This window comes from Propithecus coquereli, unplaced genomic scaffold (assembly GCF_000956105.1).
Source record: "Propithecus coquereli isolate 6110/MARCELLA unplaced genomic scaffold, Pcoq_1.0 Scaffold128, whole genome shotgun sequence".
NCBI lineage: Eukaryota > Metazoa > Chordata > Mammalia > Primates > Indriidae > Propithecus > Propithecus coquereli.
This window is the reverse complement of record NW_012136969.1, coordinates 119,198-142,650: the sequence shown is the minus strand read 5'-3', so window position 1 is coordinate 142,650 and position 23,453 is coordinate 119,198. Positions and strand designations below refer to the sequence as shown.

At 48.0% G+C, this 23,453-nt stretch overlaps 1 protein-coding gene across 1 annotated transcript in view; it reads right to left on the bottom strand.

Moving 5' to 3' along the window:
• LOC105805365 (stimulated by retinoic acid gene 6 protein homolog) overlaps positions 1-23,453 on the bottom strand; it is a 36,465-nt gene that overhangs the window by 10,006 nt on the left and 3,006 nt on the right. Inside the window, exons 2-10 of the mRNA XM_012638258.1 lie at positions 15,545-15,620; positions 13,651-13,751; positions 10,399-10,529; positions 7,997-8,117; positions 6,406-6,451; positions 5,637-5,765; positions 3,685-3,755; positions 2,230-2,341; positions 105-258 (exon numbers count right to left, since the gene is read on the bottom strand). Of these exons, the coding sequence (XP_012493712.1) occupies positions 105-258; positions 2,230-2,341; positions 3,685-3,755; positions 5,637-5,765; positions 6,406-6,451; positions 7,997-8,117; positions 10,399-10,529; positions 13,651-13,751; positions 15,545-15,620 (941 nt within the window). The remainder of the gene's footprint in view (positions 1-104; positions 259-2,229; positions 2,342-3,684; positions 3,756-5,636; positions 5,766-6,405; positions 6,452-7,996; positions 8,118-10,398; positions 10,530-13,650; positions 13,752-15,544; positions 15,621-23,453) is intronic.

Genomic DNA, 23,453 nt, shown 5'->3' with positions numbered 1-23,453 from the left:
TTTCAGGCAACGGATTTGCTAATTACCCTGATTTGATCATTATGCCAGCCCTGCGCCCAGTTTCCCACACAGGTGTCAGGAACAGAGGTGGTAGATGGGGTTACCTTTGGCGACGCTGATCAGCTCTTTCACCTGCAGGATCACTGGGGTCAGGGTCCCCGTCTGGTTCACGGAGGCGATGTAGCTCTCCAGCTTGCCTTCAAACAGGGCCAACTCGTCTCGCACCAACACAAACACGTAGAACTCAATGACAATGAACTAGGGACACAGAGCAAAGGTTTCAAGGTCTCACCTGAGTCCAGCTCAGCATAGGAATAACACATGGCTCTCTCTCTGGTGTGGAGGCCAGTCTCTTCCAGGCATTCGAAACTTTACTGGAAATGACCCCACACACTGGCTACTCCAGCATGAATGGGATTGTGAGTTCTTGGGAGACAGAAGTCACCTCACACTCTGTTCCTGACCCTACAGTGAACAAGACTGGGCCCCACAAGGGCTTGAGGAACTCTTCAAACACTCCTGGAACCAGAGTGAAAGAATGACTAACTTTGAGTGAGGGGTGACCTTGGGGACAATTGCAGCCCCTGTCTCCCGTTGCTGCCACCACTGATCTGGGGGCAGCCCAGTGGGAGAAGGCACGGCTTCCTGCGCTGTCTCCTGTGCACACGGCGTACTCGCCCACCATCCTGTCCTCATATCGCCACATTGCCATTGCTTCCACAGCTCCCGCTGCCTCTCGCTCCACCAACCCGGTCATGTTTAGCTCTGAAAGTGGAGCTCAAACACTGGCACCCCCAGGCAGCTGCTCAATCTAGAATGATTCACTAAATTTCCAGAGTACGTTCGCTTTATCCCTTTTCTTTCCTAGCTTGGCAGGGACCTCATATCATGGATTATTTCCTTCTCTTAGACCACGGGAGCTTCTGCCCGGCCAGGACCATGCTGAGCCAGCTCTCTGCCCTCTTCCAGCTCTTCGCACAGTGCTCGGCACAGAGTGGATACTCCACAAATATTTAAGAAACATCATAACTCCAAGTGAGTTATTCATTGTTACAGAGAACTCTATAGTTTCCCCTTCGAATCCACTCTCCCTTCTTTGGGTACAGGCTGGACTACATTTCCCAGCCTCCCTTGTGTTCGGTGTGACCCCAGGACCAGGTTGTTGCCAGTGAAAGAAGAGTAGAAGGAATGTGTGACGCTTCCACACCCAATCCATGGAAACCTCCCACCGCCTCTCTCCATGCTCCTTCCCCGTGTGCTGATTGCATACAGATGGTGCTGGGGTCCTCAGGAGTGGTGAAGTCACATGGCTCCTGAGTGACCCCATGGCGGAGTGCCACCTCCCCTACTTGAACACCCATTCAGCACTGTTGTGTGGTAAAAATACAGTGTTAAGCCACTGAAACTTAGGGGATTATCTGGTACTCCAGCATAACCCAACTTAAACACTCACTTAAAAACTTAATCACAGGAGTGACTTAATAGGTATTGTCCTGGTACATTTAAAATGAGCAGAAGAGAATTTAGCCTTGTCATTTTCATTCCTCCATTTTGACTCAGCCATTTGACTTCAGATAACTTTGACCACACAAAATGTTTTGATTCTATGCTAAATGAAACACTCAAGTCATAATTATGTCAACATTTAAAATTTTTTGTTTTGAAAGCAAACTTAAATAAGACTTTTTAATTTTCGATCCATTTTTTAAAATATAGGACAGTAAACCAAGTCTAGTTGGTCCACTTTTATTTATAATTCTCTGAAATTATTTTTGTCAGGATCAATTATTTTATATTTAAATGATTTGATTTTTGTTCACAGCATAATTAACCGACTATAGGTTCTGCTGCTGTAAGTTTTATTTAGGGATCGTTATTTCTACGAAGTCAACTTTCCTGGATCAAATTCTGTATACTGAAATATTTTCAAATATCTTTTTCTTCTGTCAGTTTTTAGGCAATGATAAATTTTACCATGTGGAGTTTTAACTGCTATTAGTTCTGTTTGGTGTGGATTATTTATACTAGTATTAATAATATTCACAATGTGGGTAAAAGTGTCACTGCAATCAAAATGGTGGAGTTGAAGTATTGTACTTATTTGATTTACCACGATTCAATTTTGACCCAGCTTTTTAGGAACATACTGCATGCCTCAAGACTCCATAACCCTAGCCTCCACCCTGCCCAATTTACAAATTATAAAAAGATTTTCTGAGATGTACTTACAAGGTACAGGCAGATGAAGGCCAACACCATAGTTCCGATCATTCTGCTTGGGAATTGAAAGCACGGGTCCCACTCGTATATCCTGGTTTGGAACCAAGTTGCTTCTCCCTCTCTGTGAACGAATAAACACCAAGAAATGAGAGGCTGTGGCAGATAAACAAATTCTTCTGAAAATAACCCCATCACTTCCTTTTTATCGTGGAGTTTAGCGTAGGGAGAGAGTAATGTAGTTTCCACAGGTTTCATTTTCCCCTTATTCTTAAATATAGAGGCTCAGTTTTATCCAGGACAGTAATTCACCAAACTAAAAGACTACAGTTCCTGACCTCTCTTGCAAGTAAGAGTGACCAGACTAACTTTGGGCCAATGGGCTGTGACCAGAGTGTGGTGTGGATCATCGGAGAGGCTGCCCAGATGGAGCTGACACAGCTGGGAGGGTCCCCTTGGCCCTGCTTTCTTTTCTCCTGCCTCTGTGTGCAATGCAGACAGGGTAGCTGGTCCAGGCTGGCACTCCAGCAGCCACATGGGACCATGAGACAGCACTGAGGATAGAAAGGACATGCTAGACGCTGAGGCAGAAAGACAGGTATCAGTGAACCGACACAGTGGGCAGTGCAGGGTCAGGATGGACTCCTCACCTCCAGAGTTCTTTGATAAAGTAACAAGTCTCTCTCTTGTTTGTGCCACTATTATCTGGGGTTTTCTGCTCTATCTAGCCAAATCTAATTCTACCCAAAGTACTAGCTTTGCCACTGTGTGACCTCAGACAAGAGGCGTCTCTTCCCTGAGACGCATCCCCGCATGCACAGTAGTAGCAGGGGCAGGTGTGGAGGTGGCTTGTATGATTCTGAGATCTGTTGCTTTTGCCTGGCAACATCTATGTCCTCCTCTTTGGTGAAAGCACCTCAGTTTTAATTTGGGAACTACCTTTCCTTCCCCTGGGTCCTGGTGGGTAAGTGACACCGACATCACTTCCTAGCTCCGGGCACAGTAATTGTTTCCGGGTGGCATGTGATCCAATTTGATCCAGTGAAATGCATCTGTGGGACTTTTGTTTGAATAACTGGAAAGGAAAATTTCTCTTTCTTCTGAGCTTAAACCAGGAGGGTATAAGCCAGAGAGTCTGAGTGCCACCACGTGGAAGAAGCCCACCGAACTGTGAGGGCAACACAGGTAAAAGCTGAGCTGAGGGGAGACTGAGGGAGAGAGACCTGGTTCAGATGATGTCAATAAGCCCCTGGCTCCAGCGTGTCTGAAACTGACCGCTCCAGACTTTTCAGTGATGTGCGCCCACACATTTCCTTGCTTTAGTCCAGTTTGAGCTGGGTTTCTGTTCTTAGCAAACAAGGGTCCTGACCACTACAGGGCCCTTCCAGCCATCCCAGGTCTGTCCCATCGTCAGCGCTCATCAGAGCTGGTGCAAACCTGAGGGTGAATGAACAGAAGGGCGCTTACCGCGGGCGGGGCGTTCTCAGGAGCCGCTTGACATGGGCTGCCTGGTGAGGTTCCAGAACCGACTTTTCTTCCTGTGACAAAGAAGGCAGGCATGGGCTCTGGCTCACTAATTCCTGTTAGGGTTTTGGTCTCTTTGAGGGGCTACAGCCACAGCGGGCAGGAATTTGGGTACGAGTTGCTCTTCTGGATTGAGCCATTCCCAGGCACCTGTCATTTCTTGGCGCGAGGAGCAGGGTCCGGTTTCGTATTTGCCAAGCACTTGCTCTGAGGAAATGCCAGAGGTCTGACAGGCCTTGTCTCATCTGCGTACTGCCTGTACCAGCCACTGTTCTGTGAAACTTTTTCCCCTCCAGATTTGATGATCTCCCATCATATAGTTCAAGCCATTGTTTCGAGAATGAAACACCCTGAATCTCAGCCTTTTTAGGAGTTTCTTTTGTTCGTTTCTTACTTTTTCAGCATTTAAAAAAATGAAACTTTAATGGTATGTTTTGAAATGTTTTCTCCACATGCAATGAGCTTTCCACCGTAGTCATCTATTTTGCTACACACACATTGACTACGTAGATTCCATGTGTCTTATATAGCCAGGATGTTGGGTAGAGTCCAAAAGACCTGGTTAGATTCCTGACTGGCTGCTTACTATTTGTGTGCCTCAGGCAGGTCACATCTCTACCCCTCAGACTCCTCATAAGTAAATGGAGAAAATAATAACACCTTCCAGAAGGTTATCGTGAGGATCAAATAAGACAATGTCTATCAAGCACTCGCACAATGCCTGCCCAGCGCAAGCACTCAATGAGCAATGGCTGCTATCATCATAATGAAGGAAAATTTCTTTTTCTTCCATCTCTAGTAAAGGCATCTGAAATGGCCTTTTTTCTCCCATAAAGAAAATTGTATCTATTTAGATAATCTTTTGTATTTTACAAGAAGTAACTTACCAGCTCTGGTCATTGGAGGAAATACAGAAAGACTTAATTTCTATCTCCAAATCTGGAAAGTTTCGAAGCTGTATATAATCACTGGAACACTTTAGTGTTATTTTCTTGTTTTGGTGTTTTTTTTTTTTTTTTTTGGCTTTTAAGCAGATGCATGGCACATCATGCCCAGACTCTGAGCCTTATAGCTATTTACAAACATTCTGGTTCCCCTGCCTTCAAGACACATAATAAGATTGTATCTTCCCACCTCCTTCTAGGTGCATGTAGCCAAATGATGGCTTTGTCCAATAAAATCTGAATGGAGGTGACATCTTGGCAGAAGCTTTAAAAGCTACTGTGTACTTCAGCATGTTGTCTTTCCCTGTTCTGTGCCAATCACTCACGTTCCCAACAGAGGCTGCTGCATCAGCCCAGGTCACAGAGTGAGGAGGACATAGCCCCAGGCGCAGCCATGATTGACATGTCACAAGAGTGAGAGATAAACCCTTATTGTTAAGCTACTGAGGTGTGGGGGTTGTTTGTTACTAGAGCATAACCTAGCTTGTCCTAACTATCATGTTCATTTCGAAAAGATAACCAAACAACAAGAACAACTTGAAGTCACTAAAACAAACTAATCGTAACTTCTCCAAACTCAGATGATGCAGAGACCAAAGCTGTGGCAAGTGAGTCCCAGGGGCCTCAAGTCCAGGTGTCACATGTTCTGACTCACTGGTGGGGTGTAGGGGAGAGAAAAAGACCTATCCTGACCCCAGGCGACCTCAAAGCTAGAGCCATTTGCCCCGAGCCAGATAGGCTGTGTCTGACAGTGGTTGAGAGAGAGTCCCACAACCAAGCTGTCCGGGTTCCAGTTCTGGCTCTGCTGCAGGTGAGTGGGGCGACCGCAACTCACCTCTCTGCGACGAAGTTTCCAAAACCACGTGTAAGAAGTAGTAATAGTAGCTGCCTAACCGGCTGTTGTGAGGATTAAACCTGTCGGGACAGACAGTGCTTATACTTAGTACTCACCGCCTGGCGCTCCCAGCCCAGGTGCACCCTCAGAGCCTTGATAAACATGTGCAGGAAGCGGCCCAGCAGGAAAGCAAGGCACAGCAGCGAGGGCCAGTAGAACATGACGGTCTCGTATCTCCCCAGAAACTGCAACAGAAGCAAACCAAGGTGGCTCCAGGCAGGGGAAGCTGCAAAGGGAACCCCCCCTGCCCCAGCCTGCCCTGCCAAGGCCTGTCCTCTCAGGCTTGGCAGCCAGTGGCCGATCCCAGCGCCCCCAGCCCCACACCACAGGACCAGCAGTGGACTCGGAGCCCAGCAGCCCTGGATTCAAGTCTCGGCACCGCCATTTTATTTTAAGAAACAGCTTTTGTGTGTTTTTTTCTGATTAGGAAGATAAATGCTCTTTTTGGAAAATATGAGAGAGAGACAGAGAGATAGACAGAGGTAGGTAGGTAGATGGGAGAAGCAGGTAGAGAGGGAGAGAGAAAGAGAGGGGGAGAGAGAAATAGAGAAACAGAGGAAGGAAGGAAGGAAGGAAGGAAAAGGGAAGGAAGCAAGGAAGGAGGGAAGGAAGCAAGGAAGGAAGGAAGGAAGCAAGGAAGGAAAGAAAGAGGGAAGGAAGCAAGGAAGGAAGGAAGAAAGGAACGACTCCAACTCCCCTTCTGCACACACGAGGAAGCAGAGGCCCGGACAGTGCCAGGGTGACAGAGTCTTGTCCAAGATCACACAGCAAGTTGGCCCTGGTGATAGGACCAAATACCCTAAACGTAGGTCAACAGGGACTTACCTGCCCGTGGGGACACTGTGAGATTTGGAGAGTAGTGACAGCAAGCCTGCAGGAACACAATCAGTGTTTGGGGCCCTGGGGTCCCTCTCAGCACAGTCCCAGGAACAGCCCCTGTGAAAATAGCCCAGGGCCCACCAGCCCAGACTTGCCTGCCCTGTGGGAGGGCTGGTTCCCAGGCCCCCGCGTGCATCCCTCCCCAGTCAGGGCCCTGCTTGTGCCAAAGCGGGTGCACACTAAACTCACGCCTCATGTGGACACTATCTCAGAATCCGTGGGGGCACCGCAGCAGGCCCCTCAGAAAACGCTTCCTCCCTCCCCTCATCGTTCAGGTGGAGGATGGAAGCCCAGAGTTGGCAAGGGATTTATCCAGAGTCACACACAGGGCCAGAGCCAGGACCAAGATCCAGGTCTTGAAACTCTGCGGCTGTGGCCGTTTCTGCCTCTGCAGGACCATGTCTGGCAGCCCTGCTCTGAATTCAGGGGCCTCCAGGCTTTCCCCCCCGACACGCATTCCTGGTCCCATTCAAGCTTGAGCCGTGGCGCCCAAGCTGCTGGGCGATTCCCGCCACCCTGCTCTCTCCTGGCCCAACGCCTGTCCGAGGCTGATAAGATGATGTTGCTGCACATCTAACCCTGTATACCTCATTCAAGTTTCTAAAAAGCAGGCCACCTACGAACTTTGGAATTGTAGCCACTGGTGCGTCAGTTGCCTGTGGGACCCCTGTCCGTCACCATGACGAGCTGGGCCTGGGAACTGCGGCCCCATGGAAAATGCTAGATGGAGGAAGCAGCCCAAAAGGGAGCTGGAGACAAGGAATGAGCCTCGGTGGCTGGAGAATAGAACTGTTCCCCGGGTCAATCAGACAACAAACGTTCCTTGGTGCCAGCTCTGTGCTAGGTCTGGTGCCCGGTTGTGAGGGCACAGAGCTCAGCGTGAAGGTTGCTCTCCATAAGGTGGAGCGACTGTCCACGGAGCACGAGCACACAGGATCGTCCGCTAGCCTGGGGCAGGGGTCCACACAGGGAATAGAACACACAAAGACACCAGGACGCATGGTCCGCGAGGGCCTTCCCTGGCTCCTAGCGGGGATGTAACAGAGTGGTTATTGAATGACCAAGTGGATGGACGAAGGAAGGCAGGAGTCTTGTACGATGGAGGTGTGTGTCAGACACTGCTGGGGGCTGGAGAGAAAAGGAGAGGCCCAACTGTGCTGGCCCTGAAGGCCGAGCCAGGGCACGTGAGCTTTCTCTGAGGCTCATGAGAGAAGCCACGACGGTGCTGAGAAGCAGCATCTAACTGGGCTCCTGCTTCCCTCGGCAGTTAACAGAAGTCCTTGGCTTCTGGGAATATTCTAATCACCAGCAGCCTTGTGCGAGGCAGACGGAATGCCAGCCCGGCCTCCTGAATCCTCAGATGCACTCGTAAGGAGGGGCTGCCATGGGACCTTGGACAAGTCACGCTGCCCTCCCTGGGCCTCAGTTCTGGGCAGAGGCGTCCTCCAAGGGGAGCTCCCAGATCTCCCCCGTGCCTTTGTCCAGGGTTCAGCCATGGCCTGCGGAGTCAGGGGAGGGCAGGCAGAGTCCATCTTACCAGATCAGAGAGTAGCAGAAGCCGAGGATGGAGCCCACCAGCCGGAACTCAGATGAAAGGCAGGCAAAGAAGGGGAAGTAGGCCAGGCCGACTTCGATGCCTCCAATCAGAAGCACAAAGGCTGGGGAGACAGGGCCAGAGATGCTGTGAGACCCCTTACTATAGTACTATTACTATTATTACTATATGCCTTTAAAAATACTATGCAAAAAATAGTAATAATTGAAGGAATTCTAAATGATGGAGAGATATATTGTGTTTATAGGTCAGAAAACTCAATATTGTTAAGATAACAATTCTCCCCAAATTGAGCTATAAATTCCATGTAATCCCAATCAAAATCCCAGAATTTTTTGTAGAAATTAACAAAATTATTCTAAAATTCATATGGAAATGCAAAGGACCTAGAATAGCAAAAACATCTTTGAAAAATAACCATGGAAGGATTAACACCACCTGATTTCAAGAGTTATTATAAATCTATGATAATCAAGACAGTGTGGTATTGGTGCAAAGATAGACAAATAGATCAATGGAAGAGAATAGAGTCCAGAAATAGACCCACATATGCAGCCAACTGATTTTCAAGAAAAGTGCAAAGGCAAGTCAGTGGGCAAAGGACAGGCTTTAGTAGCAAATAGTACTGGAACATTTCATGTGGCTATCGAAAGGCAAAAAATAACTTCGGCCCACACTTCATACTATATGCAATAAATTAACTCAAAATATATCATAGACCTAAAAGCAAAACTTAAGGCTACATAAACTTCTGGAAAACACATAGGAGAAAATCTACATGACTTCAGCTTAGGCAAAGATTTCTTATATGACACTGTTAAGTATGACCCATAAAAGAAAAAAAAATGAGTAAGGGGTTGCATCAAAATTTAAAATGTCAGCTCTTCAAAAAAGTTGTTAGGAGCCTGAAAATTCAAGCTACAGACTGGGAGAAAATATTTGAAATTCATATATGTATATGATAATGGGCTTATAACCAGAATACATAAAGAACTTTCAAAACTCAATACAAAGAAAACAAAAACCACAATTTTAAACAATAGGAAAGTCATTTGAACAGACACTTCACAAATGAAGGTATAGGAATAGCAAATAAGCACATGAAAGTATGTTCAACATTTTTAGTCATTATGAAAATGCAAATGAAAACCTCTATATACCTCTTAAAATGCCAAAAATTTTTAAAAACTGGCCATACCAAGTGTCGGCAAGGATGTGGAGAAATCAGAGCTCTCTTGCTGATGGTGGTAATCAAAAATGATACAATCGCTTTGAAAAACAGTTTGGCAGTTTCTTGAAAAGCATAATCTACTATATAATCTATGTGATCCAGCCATGCCACTCACAGGCATTTATGAAAAATGGAAGCATGGTTACATACAAAGCTTTGTACACAAATGGTCATAGCAGCTTTATTTGCAATAGCCAAAAGTGGAAATAAATCAGATGTCCATCAACACGTGAATGGATGAACAGTGGTATATCCATATAATGGAATACTACTCGGCAATAAAAAAGGATAAACTGTTAATACGCAAATGTGTATGAATCTCAAAATAAGTATGCTAACTGAAAGAATCCAGAGCGAAAGGAAAAGAGTACATCTGTATGATTCCATGCATACAAAATTCTGGAAAATGCAAACTAAGCAGATCAGTGGTTGCCTGGAGAAGAGGGTGCGAAGAGAGAGGAGAGGAAAGGAGAGATTAGAAAGGGGAACAAGGAAACTTCTGGGGTTCATCACTTGATTGTGATCGCAGTTTCATGGATGTAAACATTTGTCAAAATTTGCCAAACTGTATGCTTCTAAGAGGTGTGTAGCTGTATAGCATTTTGATTTTAATTTGTATTTCCCTAGAGACTAATGAGATGTTGGTAGGTATTGGATCATATAGACTCGGAGCCCATGGGCAGGAACTGGGCTGGACAGAGAGGTGTGGGAGTCGTTGTATTAGGGGTAATTGAACCTGGAGATTAGAGCAGCTCCTTCAGGTGGAGCATGAGGCATGGGGAAAGACAAGGCCTCAGACCAAAGGCCAAAGAAGGAAGCATTGTTCTTTGAGGAGGAGTCCCAGGGCTCATTGATATTAAGGGGGCAGCTATGGCTATGGCTCAGGAGAGCTTTTGGGGGTAGGTGAGGAGGAACCTACTCTGAGCTGTAGTTACATCTTGTCTAAAGACCTCTGAATCTACCTGGGGAAAGCCCCACGAACAAGCTTTGAGGCTTTGTAGGCCAGGCATTGATCTTAGGCAAGTAACAGCCTGGGAAAACACAACAGTTCACAAAGTGTATCCCCCAATCCCAGAGAGCCCCGCCATGTGGTCTCTGGGAGCAAGAATTTCCACAGCCGAGTTTCCAGCAGGCATGAGGCAGCCTCTAGTACCTTGGGCCCACTGCGGGACCTGCAGGGGCTGGTAGCCTTCTGAAAACAGGAACATGACCTTATTGGCTGTGGCCCCAAAGGCAATTCCATAGGACCATCGGTTACTAAAAGTGCTCACGAAGTCCAGAGGCCTGTGAACAACAGAAACAGCTTGTGAGGACAGAAGGTGGCTCTGAGACCTTCCCACAGGTCATCTCCCAAGTGGCACTCCCACCCTGCGGAGAGGTTATGGGATAGTGAACTATTCATTGCAGCTGACATTTCCTGGGGCCCTCTGTGCCAGGCCTGGGGCTGGCATGGGTTCAGGGTACTGAAGTGAGGAAGACAAAACTCTGGCCCAGAGGAGCTCCAAGCCTAATGGGGGCACACACAAGGACACCAGCATCTATGACATAAAGCAAAGGGGGGAGTTTCGTTTAGAATAGAGACAGCACGACTCAAGAGACCAAAACAAGGAGTGTGTCCTAGACAGGTTTGAGGGAGCCTGCCCTGCACCCAGCCTCATTCTCTGAGAATTCTTCCTTCCAACAACCCCGATGAGGGTCCAGTGTCATTGGCTCTGCTGGTAGCATGGAATTGAAGAAGTAAGTAACATGCCATTCCCAAATATGCCACCCTGGCTATTGACAATTTTGAGTTAAAGACACTTAAAAAATAGCAGGTACAGAAAGATCACTCTGACCTTCCTGCTGTTTCTTAAAAACAGGAGATGAACTTCCCACGTACAAAAGGTCCTCCCTGTACGGAAGGGAAACAGCATTCTTGTCATGAGGGATGGGCAGTCGAGGCCGAGAGAACTGTACAGACCTTATTAAATAACTTTTATCTTCTAGTCTCTCCGCATAACTTAGTTACTTTTTCACAACTTACTACTCTTTGTCCAATTCCGTGTGTACGTGTTCAACTCTAACTGCGTCTTTGGCTCTTCATTTCCTTACCAGGGATCTCATGTCATGTAAAACTTCTATTTAAATAAACGTGAATGCTTTTCTCCTGTTGATCTGTCTCATGTCAATTTATTTCTCAGGCCCAGCCGAAAAATCCTAAGTGGGCAGAAGTAAAATTCCACCCCCCTCCCCTAATCATGCCTTCCTGGCCACAGTTGGCTGGGCTATGGGTGACAACTGTCTTTGGATGGGCCGATCAGATGTCTGGTCTTACATCTCGGATTTGTGACCATTGAGGACATGAGCCAATTATCCGTTAGAGCCTTGGTCTGGAAAGTCACACCAAGTTGGGACAATAGTCAATGCCAGAGGAAAGCCAAGGTTGTAGGGAAACGGAGGTCCTAACTCAGATGTCAGAGAGGACAATGTCAAACGGGGCTGAGGGGGCCCCGTCGCAGAAGGGCAGAAGGAAAGAGACAGAATCTCCCACAGGTTCCCATCTTAAGAGATATAGTTCCCATGGGTCCTGTCTTATTGGTTTCTGTGAGATCGCTGTAACTTCTTAAAAAATCCTGTTATCCTTTAATGTAAACAAGCTTGAGTGGATATCTCTTTCTTCTAACCAAGAGAGCTTTGTCTAGATCAGAATAAGCAATTGCACTTGGGAGAAGAGAAAAGCCTCTTCCAGTGAAAAGGTCCATTTTAACTGGGCCTTAATGAAAACTCAGGAAGGCAGGGGGAGCCAGGCATCGCAGGCAGGGGGTCCCATGTGGCTCAGGCATCGTTCCCTTTAAGGCTTGGCTGAAGGATCATGTCTTCTGAGAAGCCTGCTTGATCACCCACTCACAATCAGGCTGCCCCATCTGTGTCCCCTCTGCACTAGGTGCATGTCCCTGTTTCAGCACACCTTCCTTTGTGTCACCACTTGCTTAGTAAACTCTAAACTCCTCTGGGCTGGGGACCTAGCACAGGACCTTAGACAGAGTAGTCACTTAGTGCAGGTTTGTGGACATGCATTTTGTTGAATTGAGTTGAATTCTAATCAAGACCCCACCTATAGCACTTACGAGCTATGTGAGACTCAGTTTCCCCCTTTAAAACAGAGATAGAAACCCCTACTCCGCTCACATCACAGAGTCATCTCAGGCAGCAAATAACAAAGTGCTCTATAAGCTGCAGAGTACCGTGCACGTGTGAGGGTTATGACTCAGTGAAGACGGTGGGCCAGAATTACTCAGAGAAGCAGGGGGTGGGAAAGCGGCCAGGGAGCAAGTCGATTGTGCCATCATCAATGTAATTAAAAGCTATTGAATGTGATTGCTATGGGCCTTCTACTTCTTACAAAGCCCTGTGCTAGCACCTGCCTGCCAAATGCCCTGGGCAGAACCGAAGGGCTTTATCCACCAGCTTCAGTCTCTTTCTGTGCCTCAACCAATGCATCTTAGACCTGGCAGCTTGGGAAGGACCGACTGCCCCAGTGGGTGGGATCCAGAATGAATCTTTCACCTGTAGCTCATGTCACCTCTTGCCTCAGTCCTGACATGAGGGCTTCCTCTCCCTTCTCCAGAGCCCAAGGCTGAGACCTCAGCATGTACACAGTTTGAGCTTGCTCAGGTTATAATACTGGGGGGGGATCAGAGAGAATATCAAGCTGATCTTGGGTAAAGCTTTTGTCCCTTGTTAGCTGTGTGGCCTTGGGCAGGCCCCTTACCCTCTCTGAGCCTGAGTTGTCTTATCCATTGCATGAGGATAAAACCTCCACCATGCTAGACTGGCAACAGGGTTCATCAAAGTAGCACAGGCAAAGCAGATAACTCAGTGTCTGGGTCATGCACAGTGTGCAATGAATGTTATGTGCATCATCATGAGGATGATTAGGGGGTGAGGAGGCAGAGATATGAACAATTAGAGCTCAAGGAAAAGTGTAATAAGGGGTGCAGAGACTCAGAATGGCAGAGCTAGAAAGGCCCTGAAACCTCCTCTGGTCCAGCGGGATCTCCTGTGCGTGACTCACGGCACCATCCCAACAAGGAGCTTTGCTGCAGTCACAGGGAACTCTCTCCCTCCTGCCTCCTGAGGCAGCCATAGGCCTGAGTCTGGGAAGACCTTTGCCACGGTGGTCTGTGTCTCCTCAAGATGTTTTAAGCATATCTGGGCAGCCCTGAGCACTGAGGGCTGCAGTGGCTTGGAAGCCAATTCTGAACTCTGAGAGCTTTGGTTGGGTTGGGGCAGTGAGGGGCAGGGCTGTGCACGGTGGCGTAGAGGTGGGGATGGGACCTGGGAGCTACCTGGCCTTATCATTGACGTTGACACCGACCACAGGGTATCCCCCAAGCTGTAGGGGTTGACCCTCGACTCAACTCACAATATGATTCCAAAGTGGTTTCCCAAGAGGTAAGAGGTATCATCCCTCTGTCTACGATGCTCTCGTCTTTGGAGGAAGGACAAGACCAAAATGATGGCAAGCTGCAAGCAGAGAAGATGAGAGTCAGTGGACCATCCCCAGCGTGACCTCAGGCACCACTGAAAGTGAATGTGTGGGTGAGCCGAGAGCTCAGAATGTCTGTGACACCTCAAACTCCAGAGTCAGGGGGCTCGCTGCATGGACCCTTGAGCTACCAGAACATTCTGTACTGAGCTTTCCTTTGTGCTGCCCTGAACAGATGTAGGTTCAAATCTAGTCTCTCTCACACACTGGCTGGGAGGGAAGCTTAACTTCCCTGAACTCAGTTTCCTCATCTATAACAAGGCAGGAATAACCGTCAAGTTGCAAATCCTTCTGTGCTTTTTTCCTGCGGATTCAGTCCTGTTCTCTCACACTTGACGCCCTTTCTCTCTCCTCCCTTCACCAGAAACTTCTTGAGAATTGTCTACACTTGCTGTCTCCATCGTCCCTCACGGGCTCCTCAACCCCCTAACCTGCTTCTACCCCCATCACCCCACCGAAGCAGCCATGGCCAAGGACACAAAGGACCATTTTGTGGCTCCATCCATGTATACCATAAGCCCAAATCTAGCTTGGTCTCTCCGCAGCACCCCACAGAGTTGACCACTTCCTTCTCTTTGAAGCACTCTCTTCCCTCTGCCTCCATCAGTTGTGCTTTTCTGGTTTTCCTCCATTACTTCTCAGTCTTCTGTGCTGGATCATTCTTTACCCAACCCCTGAATTTGGAGTTCCTCACAGCTCAGTCCCAGGGTCATGCCTCTCCTCGCCTGACCTTCTCTTCCTCGGTGATCTCATCCATGTCCTTGCTTTTGACAGCCATGGACACACAGCAGACTCACAAACTTGAATCTTCAGCCCAGGCCCTGTCCATGAACTCCAGAACTGTACATCCAACTACACAGCTGACGTTTCTTTTTAATGAGTTAAAAGCCTCTCAAAGCTTTTATCAAAAGCTTCAGAACATCTTAAATGGAACCGTGATTTTCCTCCCCGCCCTGTTCCTTCCTCTACTCAAACCTGGATTTCTTCTCATTTTCCTTAACTAGTGAACGGCAGCTACCATCATCCTTCCAGCTGTGCAAGGTAGAAACCCAAGAGTCATCCTCGACACCCCTCCCTCCCCCTAACCTCCCTACTCAACCCATTACGAAGGCCTGTCATTTTCACCTCCTGAACTTCTGGAGTTGCCCACCGTCTTCAAGGATGAGCTAAAATCACCTCTTACCTGGATCCTACAACAGTCTCTTAATTGGTCTTCCTGCCTCCTCTCTTACCTGCCTCTAACCTGATGTCCACACAGCAACCAGAGTGATCTTTTAAAAATACCAATCTGATTGCGCCACCTTCTGCTGGACACACTTCCACTTCTTCCCATTGTACTTACCAACGGCAAAACTACTTAACACAGAGCCCTGCAAGGCTCTGCCTGGCCTGCCCCCCATGTCCCTGGGCTTCTCCGCCTCAATTCTCCACCCCGTCACACTGGCCTTCTCGGCTTCCCCAACTCTCTCTTCTCCACTCCTCCTTTGCACGTGCTGTCCCCTCTGTCTGAAACTCTTAATTTCATATTCCAACTGACCTCAGCTCCATCGTTACTTCCTCAGAAAAGCCTTTTTTGACTCCCCTAAAAGCCAATATCCCTGACTCTTGTGCCACCTTCTGCCTGTGTCGTTGGTGCATAATGTAAGAGGTTTTAGAAGGAGACTCAGCTGGAGTCTCTCCCTGACCTACTCAGGTCTCTTTGGGAGCCAATATGTGACAGCAGCCTAGCCTCCCTGCCTCCCTTCCTCGCCCCTCCCCTGCCTTTACTTACTGATGGGATGAGGGAATAATGGAGGAAGAGTTCCATGTCCACTGAGCTGGCACAGCTGCCATTTAGCTGCACGGTCCTGAAAAATGGCCAAAAATCACATTCACATCAACGATCACTGCTGTGGTCATTGACCCTTTAGCCTTGAACATCACGGTCAGGAGTTTGGCTTGTAAAGCCAAACTGATCTTTTTTAACTTCACTTTCTCAGAGCCAGGGCTGCTCACCTGTGGTGTGTCTTCCCTAAGGGGACTAACCCTCTTTCCTATTTCTTTCTCTAGCTTGATTGTCTATCCAGCTTCCTTGCCAACTGGAACTAACTCCTTCATTTCCTCGTGACACGGTTAGAGGCAGATTGTGGTCCTGTGGGGCCCAAAGCCTATATAACTTAAGCATCCTTTATAAGTAAAACTACAAAATATCTTACTTGCTCACTCTTTATGGGAGACATATGACCATGTAAACGGTTCACTAGGGTCTCTCCCATCCGGCCAGAGCCTTGGAAGTGTCCTGTGAGGGGCCCTGAGACTGAAGCATCATTAACGTCAGAGGAAAATAGCCTTCAGACATTGCTAACTAGCCTGCGTGACAGAGTGAGACCCTGTCTCAAAAAACAAACAAACAAAAAAGAAACACCATTAAGAAAAAAAATAGCCAAAGAATACTAATCTGTCAACAAAGAAAAAAGACAAATATTCAATAAATACTTAAAATTAAAGTAGGAATGAAAGAAGAAATTAAGATGAAATGCTGTTTTGCGGGAACTATAAAAAATAACTACCCAGCATTAGCGAAGAAGGTTAAGACAAGTTGGTATTCATTTACTGGTGGTGGTCACGGTGTATACTGGTATAACCATTCTGAGGATTAATTTTGCAGTATATACCAAGAGTCTTCAAAATGCAGCAATTCCATTTCTAGGAATTCTACTTTTAAAAAATATAAGCTGGCCGGGCACAGTGGCTCATGCCTGTAATCCTGGCACTTTGGGAGGCTGAGGTGGGAGGATTACTTGAGGTCAGGAGTTTGCAACCAGCCTGGGTGCCACAGTGAGACCTCATCTCTACAAAAAATGAGAAACATTAGCTAAATATGGGGGTGCATGCCTGGAGTCCTGGCTACTTGGGAGGTTAAGGCAGGAGGATCGCTTGAGCCAAGGAATTAGAGGCTGCAGGAGGCTATGATTCCGCCATTGCACTTCTGCCTGGGCAACAGAGCAAGACCCTGTCAATAAATAAATAAATAAATAAGTGAATAAATAAGCTAAGGAAATAATCAGAGAGGTGCCTGAAGATATGTACTAGAATGCTAAGATCTCTCTCTCTCTTTCTCTCCAGCTATCCCTCCTATATGTGTATAACATTTGAAACGTAATACATGTTCATTGTAAAACATTCAAAATATTTACAAGTGCATAGAGTAGTAAAGTGAAAGTCATTTCTTCTCCCATAATTATACAGTTTTTAAGCAAAAATGGGATCAGACTAAACTTGGCATTTTCATTTAATAAATAAAGGAAATTTCTCATGTCAGTATATACAGACTCATTTAATTATTTTTGATGGGTGACCCTGCCTAGACAGGTTTGCTGCTGGACCTGTCTCCTGCTTACAGGGGCTGAGCCAGGAGTTAGTCTGGAAGCATCTCACAGCAGGTGAGCTCAATCTATGTACAGCTCTCTAAACAAGGGGTCCATAGCTATGGAGTCTGGCCCGCCTGGGCTAACCTCCCACTCCAGCAGCCACTGCAGTGAACAGATAAAGTGCACTGGAGCCGATCCAGGGTAGACCACCAAGACCCATGTCTTGGTTTCTGAAACTCATGCTGTTGCCTGGTGGGTCCTGGGCTGGTCGGGCAGATTTACTGGAGGGTGAGCAGCAGCTACAGGGCAGCAGTAAAACAGCACTGTCAGCTGTAGAGGATCTGCCCAACACTGACAATGGCTTGAAAATGTGCTTATATCATTAAGTGAAAAAGAAGTTAAAATAAAAGATTATGAAACAACATGACCCTGAGTTGTTAAGTGGTCATCTCTGGGTGGTGGGATTAGAGGTCATTCTACTTAGCTTTTCTTTATGTTTCTCTCAGTTTTCCAAGTGTGGTACAATAGAGATGTATTTCTTGACAGCTGCTAATCTATCCCCAGTGCTTAAAACAGTGTCTGACACAAAATAGACGGCCATAAATGCAGGTGGAACGAATGGATGGGTTGTTTTTATACTCAAAGAAAAAACTGAATGTTGTCCCAAGACAATAAAATACCAATCTGAAGGGAAAACGTCCATGAAATCAGCACAGCATGGAACATGCAAGATTTGTTCTGTGATAGGGTAAAATTTACAAGTCTTTCACTAAGTTAAACATACTTGAAAATGAAAGCTAGGAGGGTCAGAAAGTGGCCAACTAGAGTTGCCCGGTGCTTGCCCCCGCCACAAATGGGGCAAATGCAATGAATAAGCAACTACATTTTGACTGGAGTGACCGAGGCAGTACCCTGGAGAACACCAGGGGAGTGACAAATTCCCTGTGGAGCACGGGAGGCCAGGGGAGCACCACAGAGAAGGGAGTGGCACACCCTGCCTCTGTCATGCTGTCTCCCCACTGGGATTGGCTCGGGGCCGGGGGGGGGCGGACAGCTCACGAGGAAAACGTAAGCTGGAGGCCCTCAGTGGTCCCCATTGCCACCACAGAAGCCAGCAGTCTTTGCTACAGGCGAGTCCCCCAGTCTTCACAGGCCCCAAATCCAGTTTGGAGAATTGCTCAGAGTTTGCACAGCTGCATTCCCCACACTAGGAATCCCCTTTGTACCCCCGCTCCCATGACCTAAGCTGCTACTGCACAGTGTCATCTTCAAACCAAAGCCACTGCTCGAGTATGTCCTGTCCTGGGGGCCAGTAGCCACTGACTCTGTCCATGCATGAGGCCCTGCTATCATTCCGTCATATCTACACAGGTGCCTGCAGCCACACGAGCCTAGCTGCCTGGAGCCTACACCCAGTGGAATGGTGGAGATCACAGTGTCTAAACCCATGTGGCACCCATCTTCTGTGGAACAGGCAGACCTGCACAGAGGGGAGGCCACTGCATACCCTGGGGACCCACTGTACCCTTGCACTTATGCACACCTGTGGGCACATGTGCCAGCCCTAACAGCAGTGGCCTGTTCCCTCAGAGAGACCACTGCACGGCCAACCAGAGTCCTGCGTCCCTACATACTTGCACCAAGATCAACAGAAAGCATGGTGGCAGCCCTGCCCCCAGGAGAGACTACCATATAGCCAGCCAGCCTGCCACAATTGTGCCCAGCCCTGCAGCCAGTCCAGTGGTGACCCTGCCCCCTATAGAGTTCATTGCACAGCCACCTGGCTTGCTGCACCTAAATGCACCCATGCCCAACCTGACAGCTCATGTGGCAGTGGCCCCATCCACCAGAGAGCCTGCTGTGCAGCTAGCCAGCCTGCCACACCCAGGCATGCCCCCAAGATAGCCTGCCACACAGCAAGTAGCCCATCATTCCCATGTGTGCTTGTGCCCAGCCCAACAACCAGCCTGGCACACTCCTCCCCAGCAAAACCATGCCATCACTGTCACAGAATCCTGCAGCCTAGGCCGCAGACACAATTGCAGACATCACTATGAGGATTGCTGCTGAAGAAACTGCGGAGATCATGCTACTGGGTCCACCCAGAACCAAAGCCAATGCATTACACTGAACTGACACCTTAAGATCCATCTACAGAAAAAATTGCTCCCTATGAAAGCTACTCTCCAAAATTGGGAAAATTGACTGTTACACTAGATGCAAAGACAGCATGAAACACATGACAGTAGCTTTCATTGATCGATGTCACTTTATTGTGTGTCCCTATGTCCTAGGCACTCCGCTATTTTACATTACCTACTTTAACCCTTACAAGAATCTAAGGAGGTAGGTTATATTATCCTCTTTTTAAAATGAGGAATTGAAGCCAGGAGAGGTTTGATGATTTACCCAGGGGAAGGTGAGCCACTCTCCTCCCAGTCCCAGCTGGTGGCTCACATGGCTGCTCAGAGCTCCTAGAGTTCCCTGGCCTTCCAGATTGTAGCTGATTCATCCCTTATCCTTAGAGTCCAGCCAGTGCCTGGCAGAGAGGCTCAGAGGATGTTTATGAAATTCCCTGGGAATCTCCCTCAGGGAACTGAGGCCCAGAGAGGGGCAGAGGTCAGAAAACATCACGCAGCCCAGGGCTTTTCATTGAGCGCAGTGAGCTCAGTGATCAGGTGCTGGGCACCTCGTGGGCACAGAAGGAATGGTGCCCACTGCTCAGTGCAGAGGAGGGTTAGGGAAGAAGGAAGAGGTGCATGCAGTGTGTGTGTGTGTGTGTCTGTGTGTCTGTGTATGTGCATTCAAGTGATGCCTCCCACAATGCAGCAACACATACATTGGGGTGTCTGATTCTGTGCCAGTCCTTCCCTGGCTTTGTGAACCCCATGAACCCCCCAGTTCATGCAGCCTCCGCAGAATCCTTGGAGGTCTGAGGTAGACGTGGAGGTGTGCTGAGGCTGGCGTGTGCCAGCTCAGAAGAATCAACTGCCCTCCTGTACGGAATTTCTTAAGCCAATTCTTAAATACCACCATTGTTAAAAATTAAATTGTATAAACATATAATTAAATAAGTTATAGTAAAAACAAAGATAGTAAAGACCCAAAACTCATCACTTCCTAATTATATCGCTATCTTTTACTGTTATGTGCACTCGAGTTTATTTACTGCTAGCGGTTTTATCTGTATAATGGCAATACTATGTTACGGGGTAGGCTGCCGTACGTCTCTTCCCACTCCTGTTCAGTGACATCACACGGCTCAAAATCAGCCATCGCCCATGGTTTACACCATGGAAATCAGCAACCACTACAGATCAGGGCTCGATTTATTGTTTTGTAGATTGTCTATAAAGTGACAGAGAAAATGTTAATGCAGATTTTAAAAATGTATGTTTGTAGCCATTACATTGTGAATAGCAAAAAATAATTGAGAAGATGTTCTTTCAGAATTCAGAAACTTTTATCTCATTCGGCAAAGTAGTTCCTGTCAATTGATGAATGAGTGAAGTTCTGACTTACAACTTGTCTTTGTTGTTTCGCATTTATCTTACTCATTAATGTAAATAAAAATGTCGATGCACGTTCATGTCAAAGCTATGCTCATTCGTCCATTGCAGTCACAGGTTGGCTACAGATGCGAGTTCAGCACAAGTCAATGAAAGCATTCTGTGAGAGATAATTGGCCATGTGGAATTTGCAATAAAGAGTTTGTCTATTCTATTATCTGTAAGTTATGTGCACTCTATCTGTTATATCAGTATAATCTATAATAAACTTATGCATACATATGCGTACTTTTTCAGGGAGCCAGTGATTACACATTTCCCAGCCAACCATTGGGCGAGAGTGACCCTGGCCCTGGGCGTGGCCTAAAGTAATGAGGACGTCCGAGTTTGGAGGCCTGAGGTGAACATTATGCTTTAGAGGAAAGACGAGTTTAGAGAAAGAACACAGGAGAACGCTGGCGTCCAGCCCTACCCTCTTCTCCCCAGGCCCCGCCTTGCATAACGCCTTTTCCCTAGTCTGTAAAATGAGGAGATTGGACCAGATCAGTGTTTTTAAGTTTTTTGACTACAGGTCCCAATTGTATGTGTTACATACAACACATAACACACAATTACAGCTATGATCCAATTCAGATGTGTATGTGCATGTGTGTGTTTAATAAATTTCACAAAAGAATACCCTTACTACGCTCAACACCCTTTGATAGTCCTAACTGGATTCAAATTTCTATTCTGTCCCGTTCCATCTTGTAAAATGCTGGTTATAACCACTAAATTAATTTTACAACCCACTAATGGATTGCAACCGTTTGGAAAAAATAAACAAACAAAGAAACTTGATTGTCAGATGATTGCTAGGGGCCCCATATACCCACGACGGCCCCTGGCTTGATGACGCAGTCAGCAAATACATGACTTTGCATCGACCGCAAACACCACAACCTGCTCAGATGTGCAAATAGCCAGAGAGGTCATTCGGAAAGTTTAGCTCAGACCTTATATCACCTCCTCCCTGCTCCCCGACCCAGCATCATTCCCACTCCCCGCCCCTCCCCCGGCCCCTTTGCACTTACCCTGCAGTGCTCCCAGCACTCACCACGCATGCTTCACACTGTAAGGGCACCTTTCGTGTCTAATCTCTTACTTTTAGGTCATGGGCTTTTCAAAAGCTAGAAACATGTTTTATTTAACTTTGAACTCTAACCATTCCCCACCCATCCCTACCCTGGGCTTCTGGACTTGAGACAAGGTATGTAATAAATCCATGTCAGTGTTTGTGGAATGAATGAGGGGAGGGAGGAAGGAAGGAAGGAAGGAAGGAAGGAAGGCAGACAGACATAGGCCACACTGTGTGTACTTGGCCTGCGTATGGCTGAACAGTACCTCCTGTCGGCCCAGGATGCAAACACCCTCACCACTCCTGGTCATGGAACCACAGACTCAAGGCTCTGGAATCCACCAGAGATGTAACTGCCTCTGTGCCCTCCCCTGCCCCACCCCCAGGGGGCAGCCTCGAAGCCCCACTGGGGCATTTTCAGTGGCTGAAACACTCGTCCTTTTGAGGGAGTGGGGCCCAGTGGGGCAAGTGTGGGCTTCGGAGCCAGGCCGGCCTGAGAGCGAGCCCAGCTCCACCACACACCAGCTGTGGGGCCGTGGGCAAACCCCGCCCCTCTCCAGGCCTCACTCTTCTCATCCTAAAAATGGATCCAACGCCCCCCTTCCAGGGTGCCAAGAGGTTGAGTGTCTGGCCTCCATGCCCAGACAATAATGTTTCTCTTTCTCTGTTCCTTCCTTGCTTTTGGATGGCTCTGACCAAAGAGAGGAGTGTTTCCTTTTGCAGAGCTGGGAGGGAACGCTCATTGGTTGCGCTTCCACCTCTGCAGACTCTGGGCCTGTCTGCTCCTTTGTCCCCAGGGCATTTGGGGAGCCTTTCTCCAGGCTGAGCGGCAGCAACCTCTGCCTTCCCTCCCCCCAGCTCGGCACAATGCCGTACACAGTCACACTCAGCCAGATGGATGTCCCTGGCCTTGGGCCTGCCCCTGGGCCCCTGACCTCGAAGTGGACTGCAGCCCCTCATCTGGTTAACCAGTAGCCAAAGCGGCTGCCCACACCTGGCCCTGTGACCAGTCTCATGCTTCTGTACTGCAGGAAGGGTGGCGCAAAGCACTGCACCTGGGCCCAGAATGGCCCAGCTGCCCTCCCCAGTTGCTGGCCTCCTTGGAAGCCCTCATGTGAACAGGCCTGAGCAGGAAAAGCTGCTTCGAGTCCATCCAGCCCTCCTGCTAAGTGCTGTGTTGAGCTCAGAGGACCCATGGGTTTCAGTTTAGTCACTTCTGGATTGAGGGGATGGTCTGCTTGGGACACAGTCCACTGTCATGGCAGCCAGTCCACTGTCTGGTCCTGCCTTTTCTCTGACCTGTGTCCCCCACTGGATGGGGAGCTCCTTGAAAGCAGGGACCCTTCTCGCTCAGCTCTGGGTGCTCAGCTCCTGGCCCAACCTCTGGCAACAGTAGGTGCTCACTGATGTTTCCTAACATCCTTCGAGGGCCTGCTCTGTGCCAAGCTATGTTTTAAAGAATGTATGTTGGCCGGGCGCGGTGGCTCACGCCTGTAATCCTAGCACTCTGGGAGGCCGAGGCAGCTGAATTGTTTGAGCTCAGAAGTTCGAAACCAGCCTGAGCAAGAGCGAGACCCCGTCTCTATTAAAAACAGAAAGAAATTAATCGGACAACTAAAAAACTATATAGAAAAAATTAGCCGGGCATGGTGGCGCATGCCTGTAGTCCCAGCTACTCGGGAGGCTGAGGCAGTAGGATCGCTT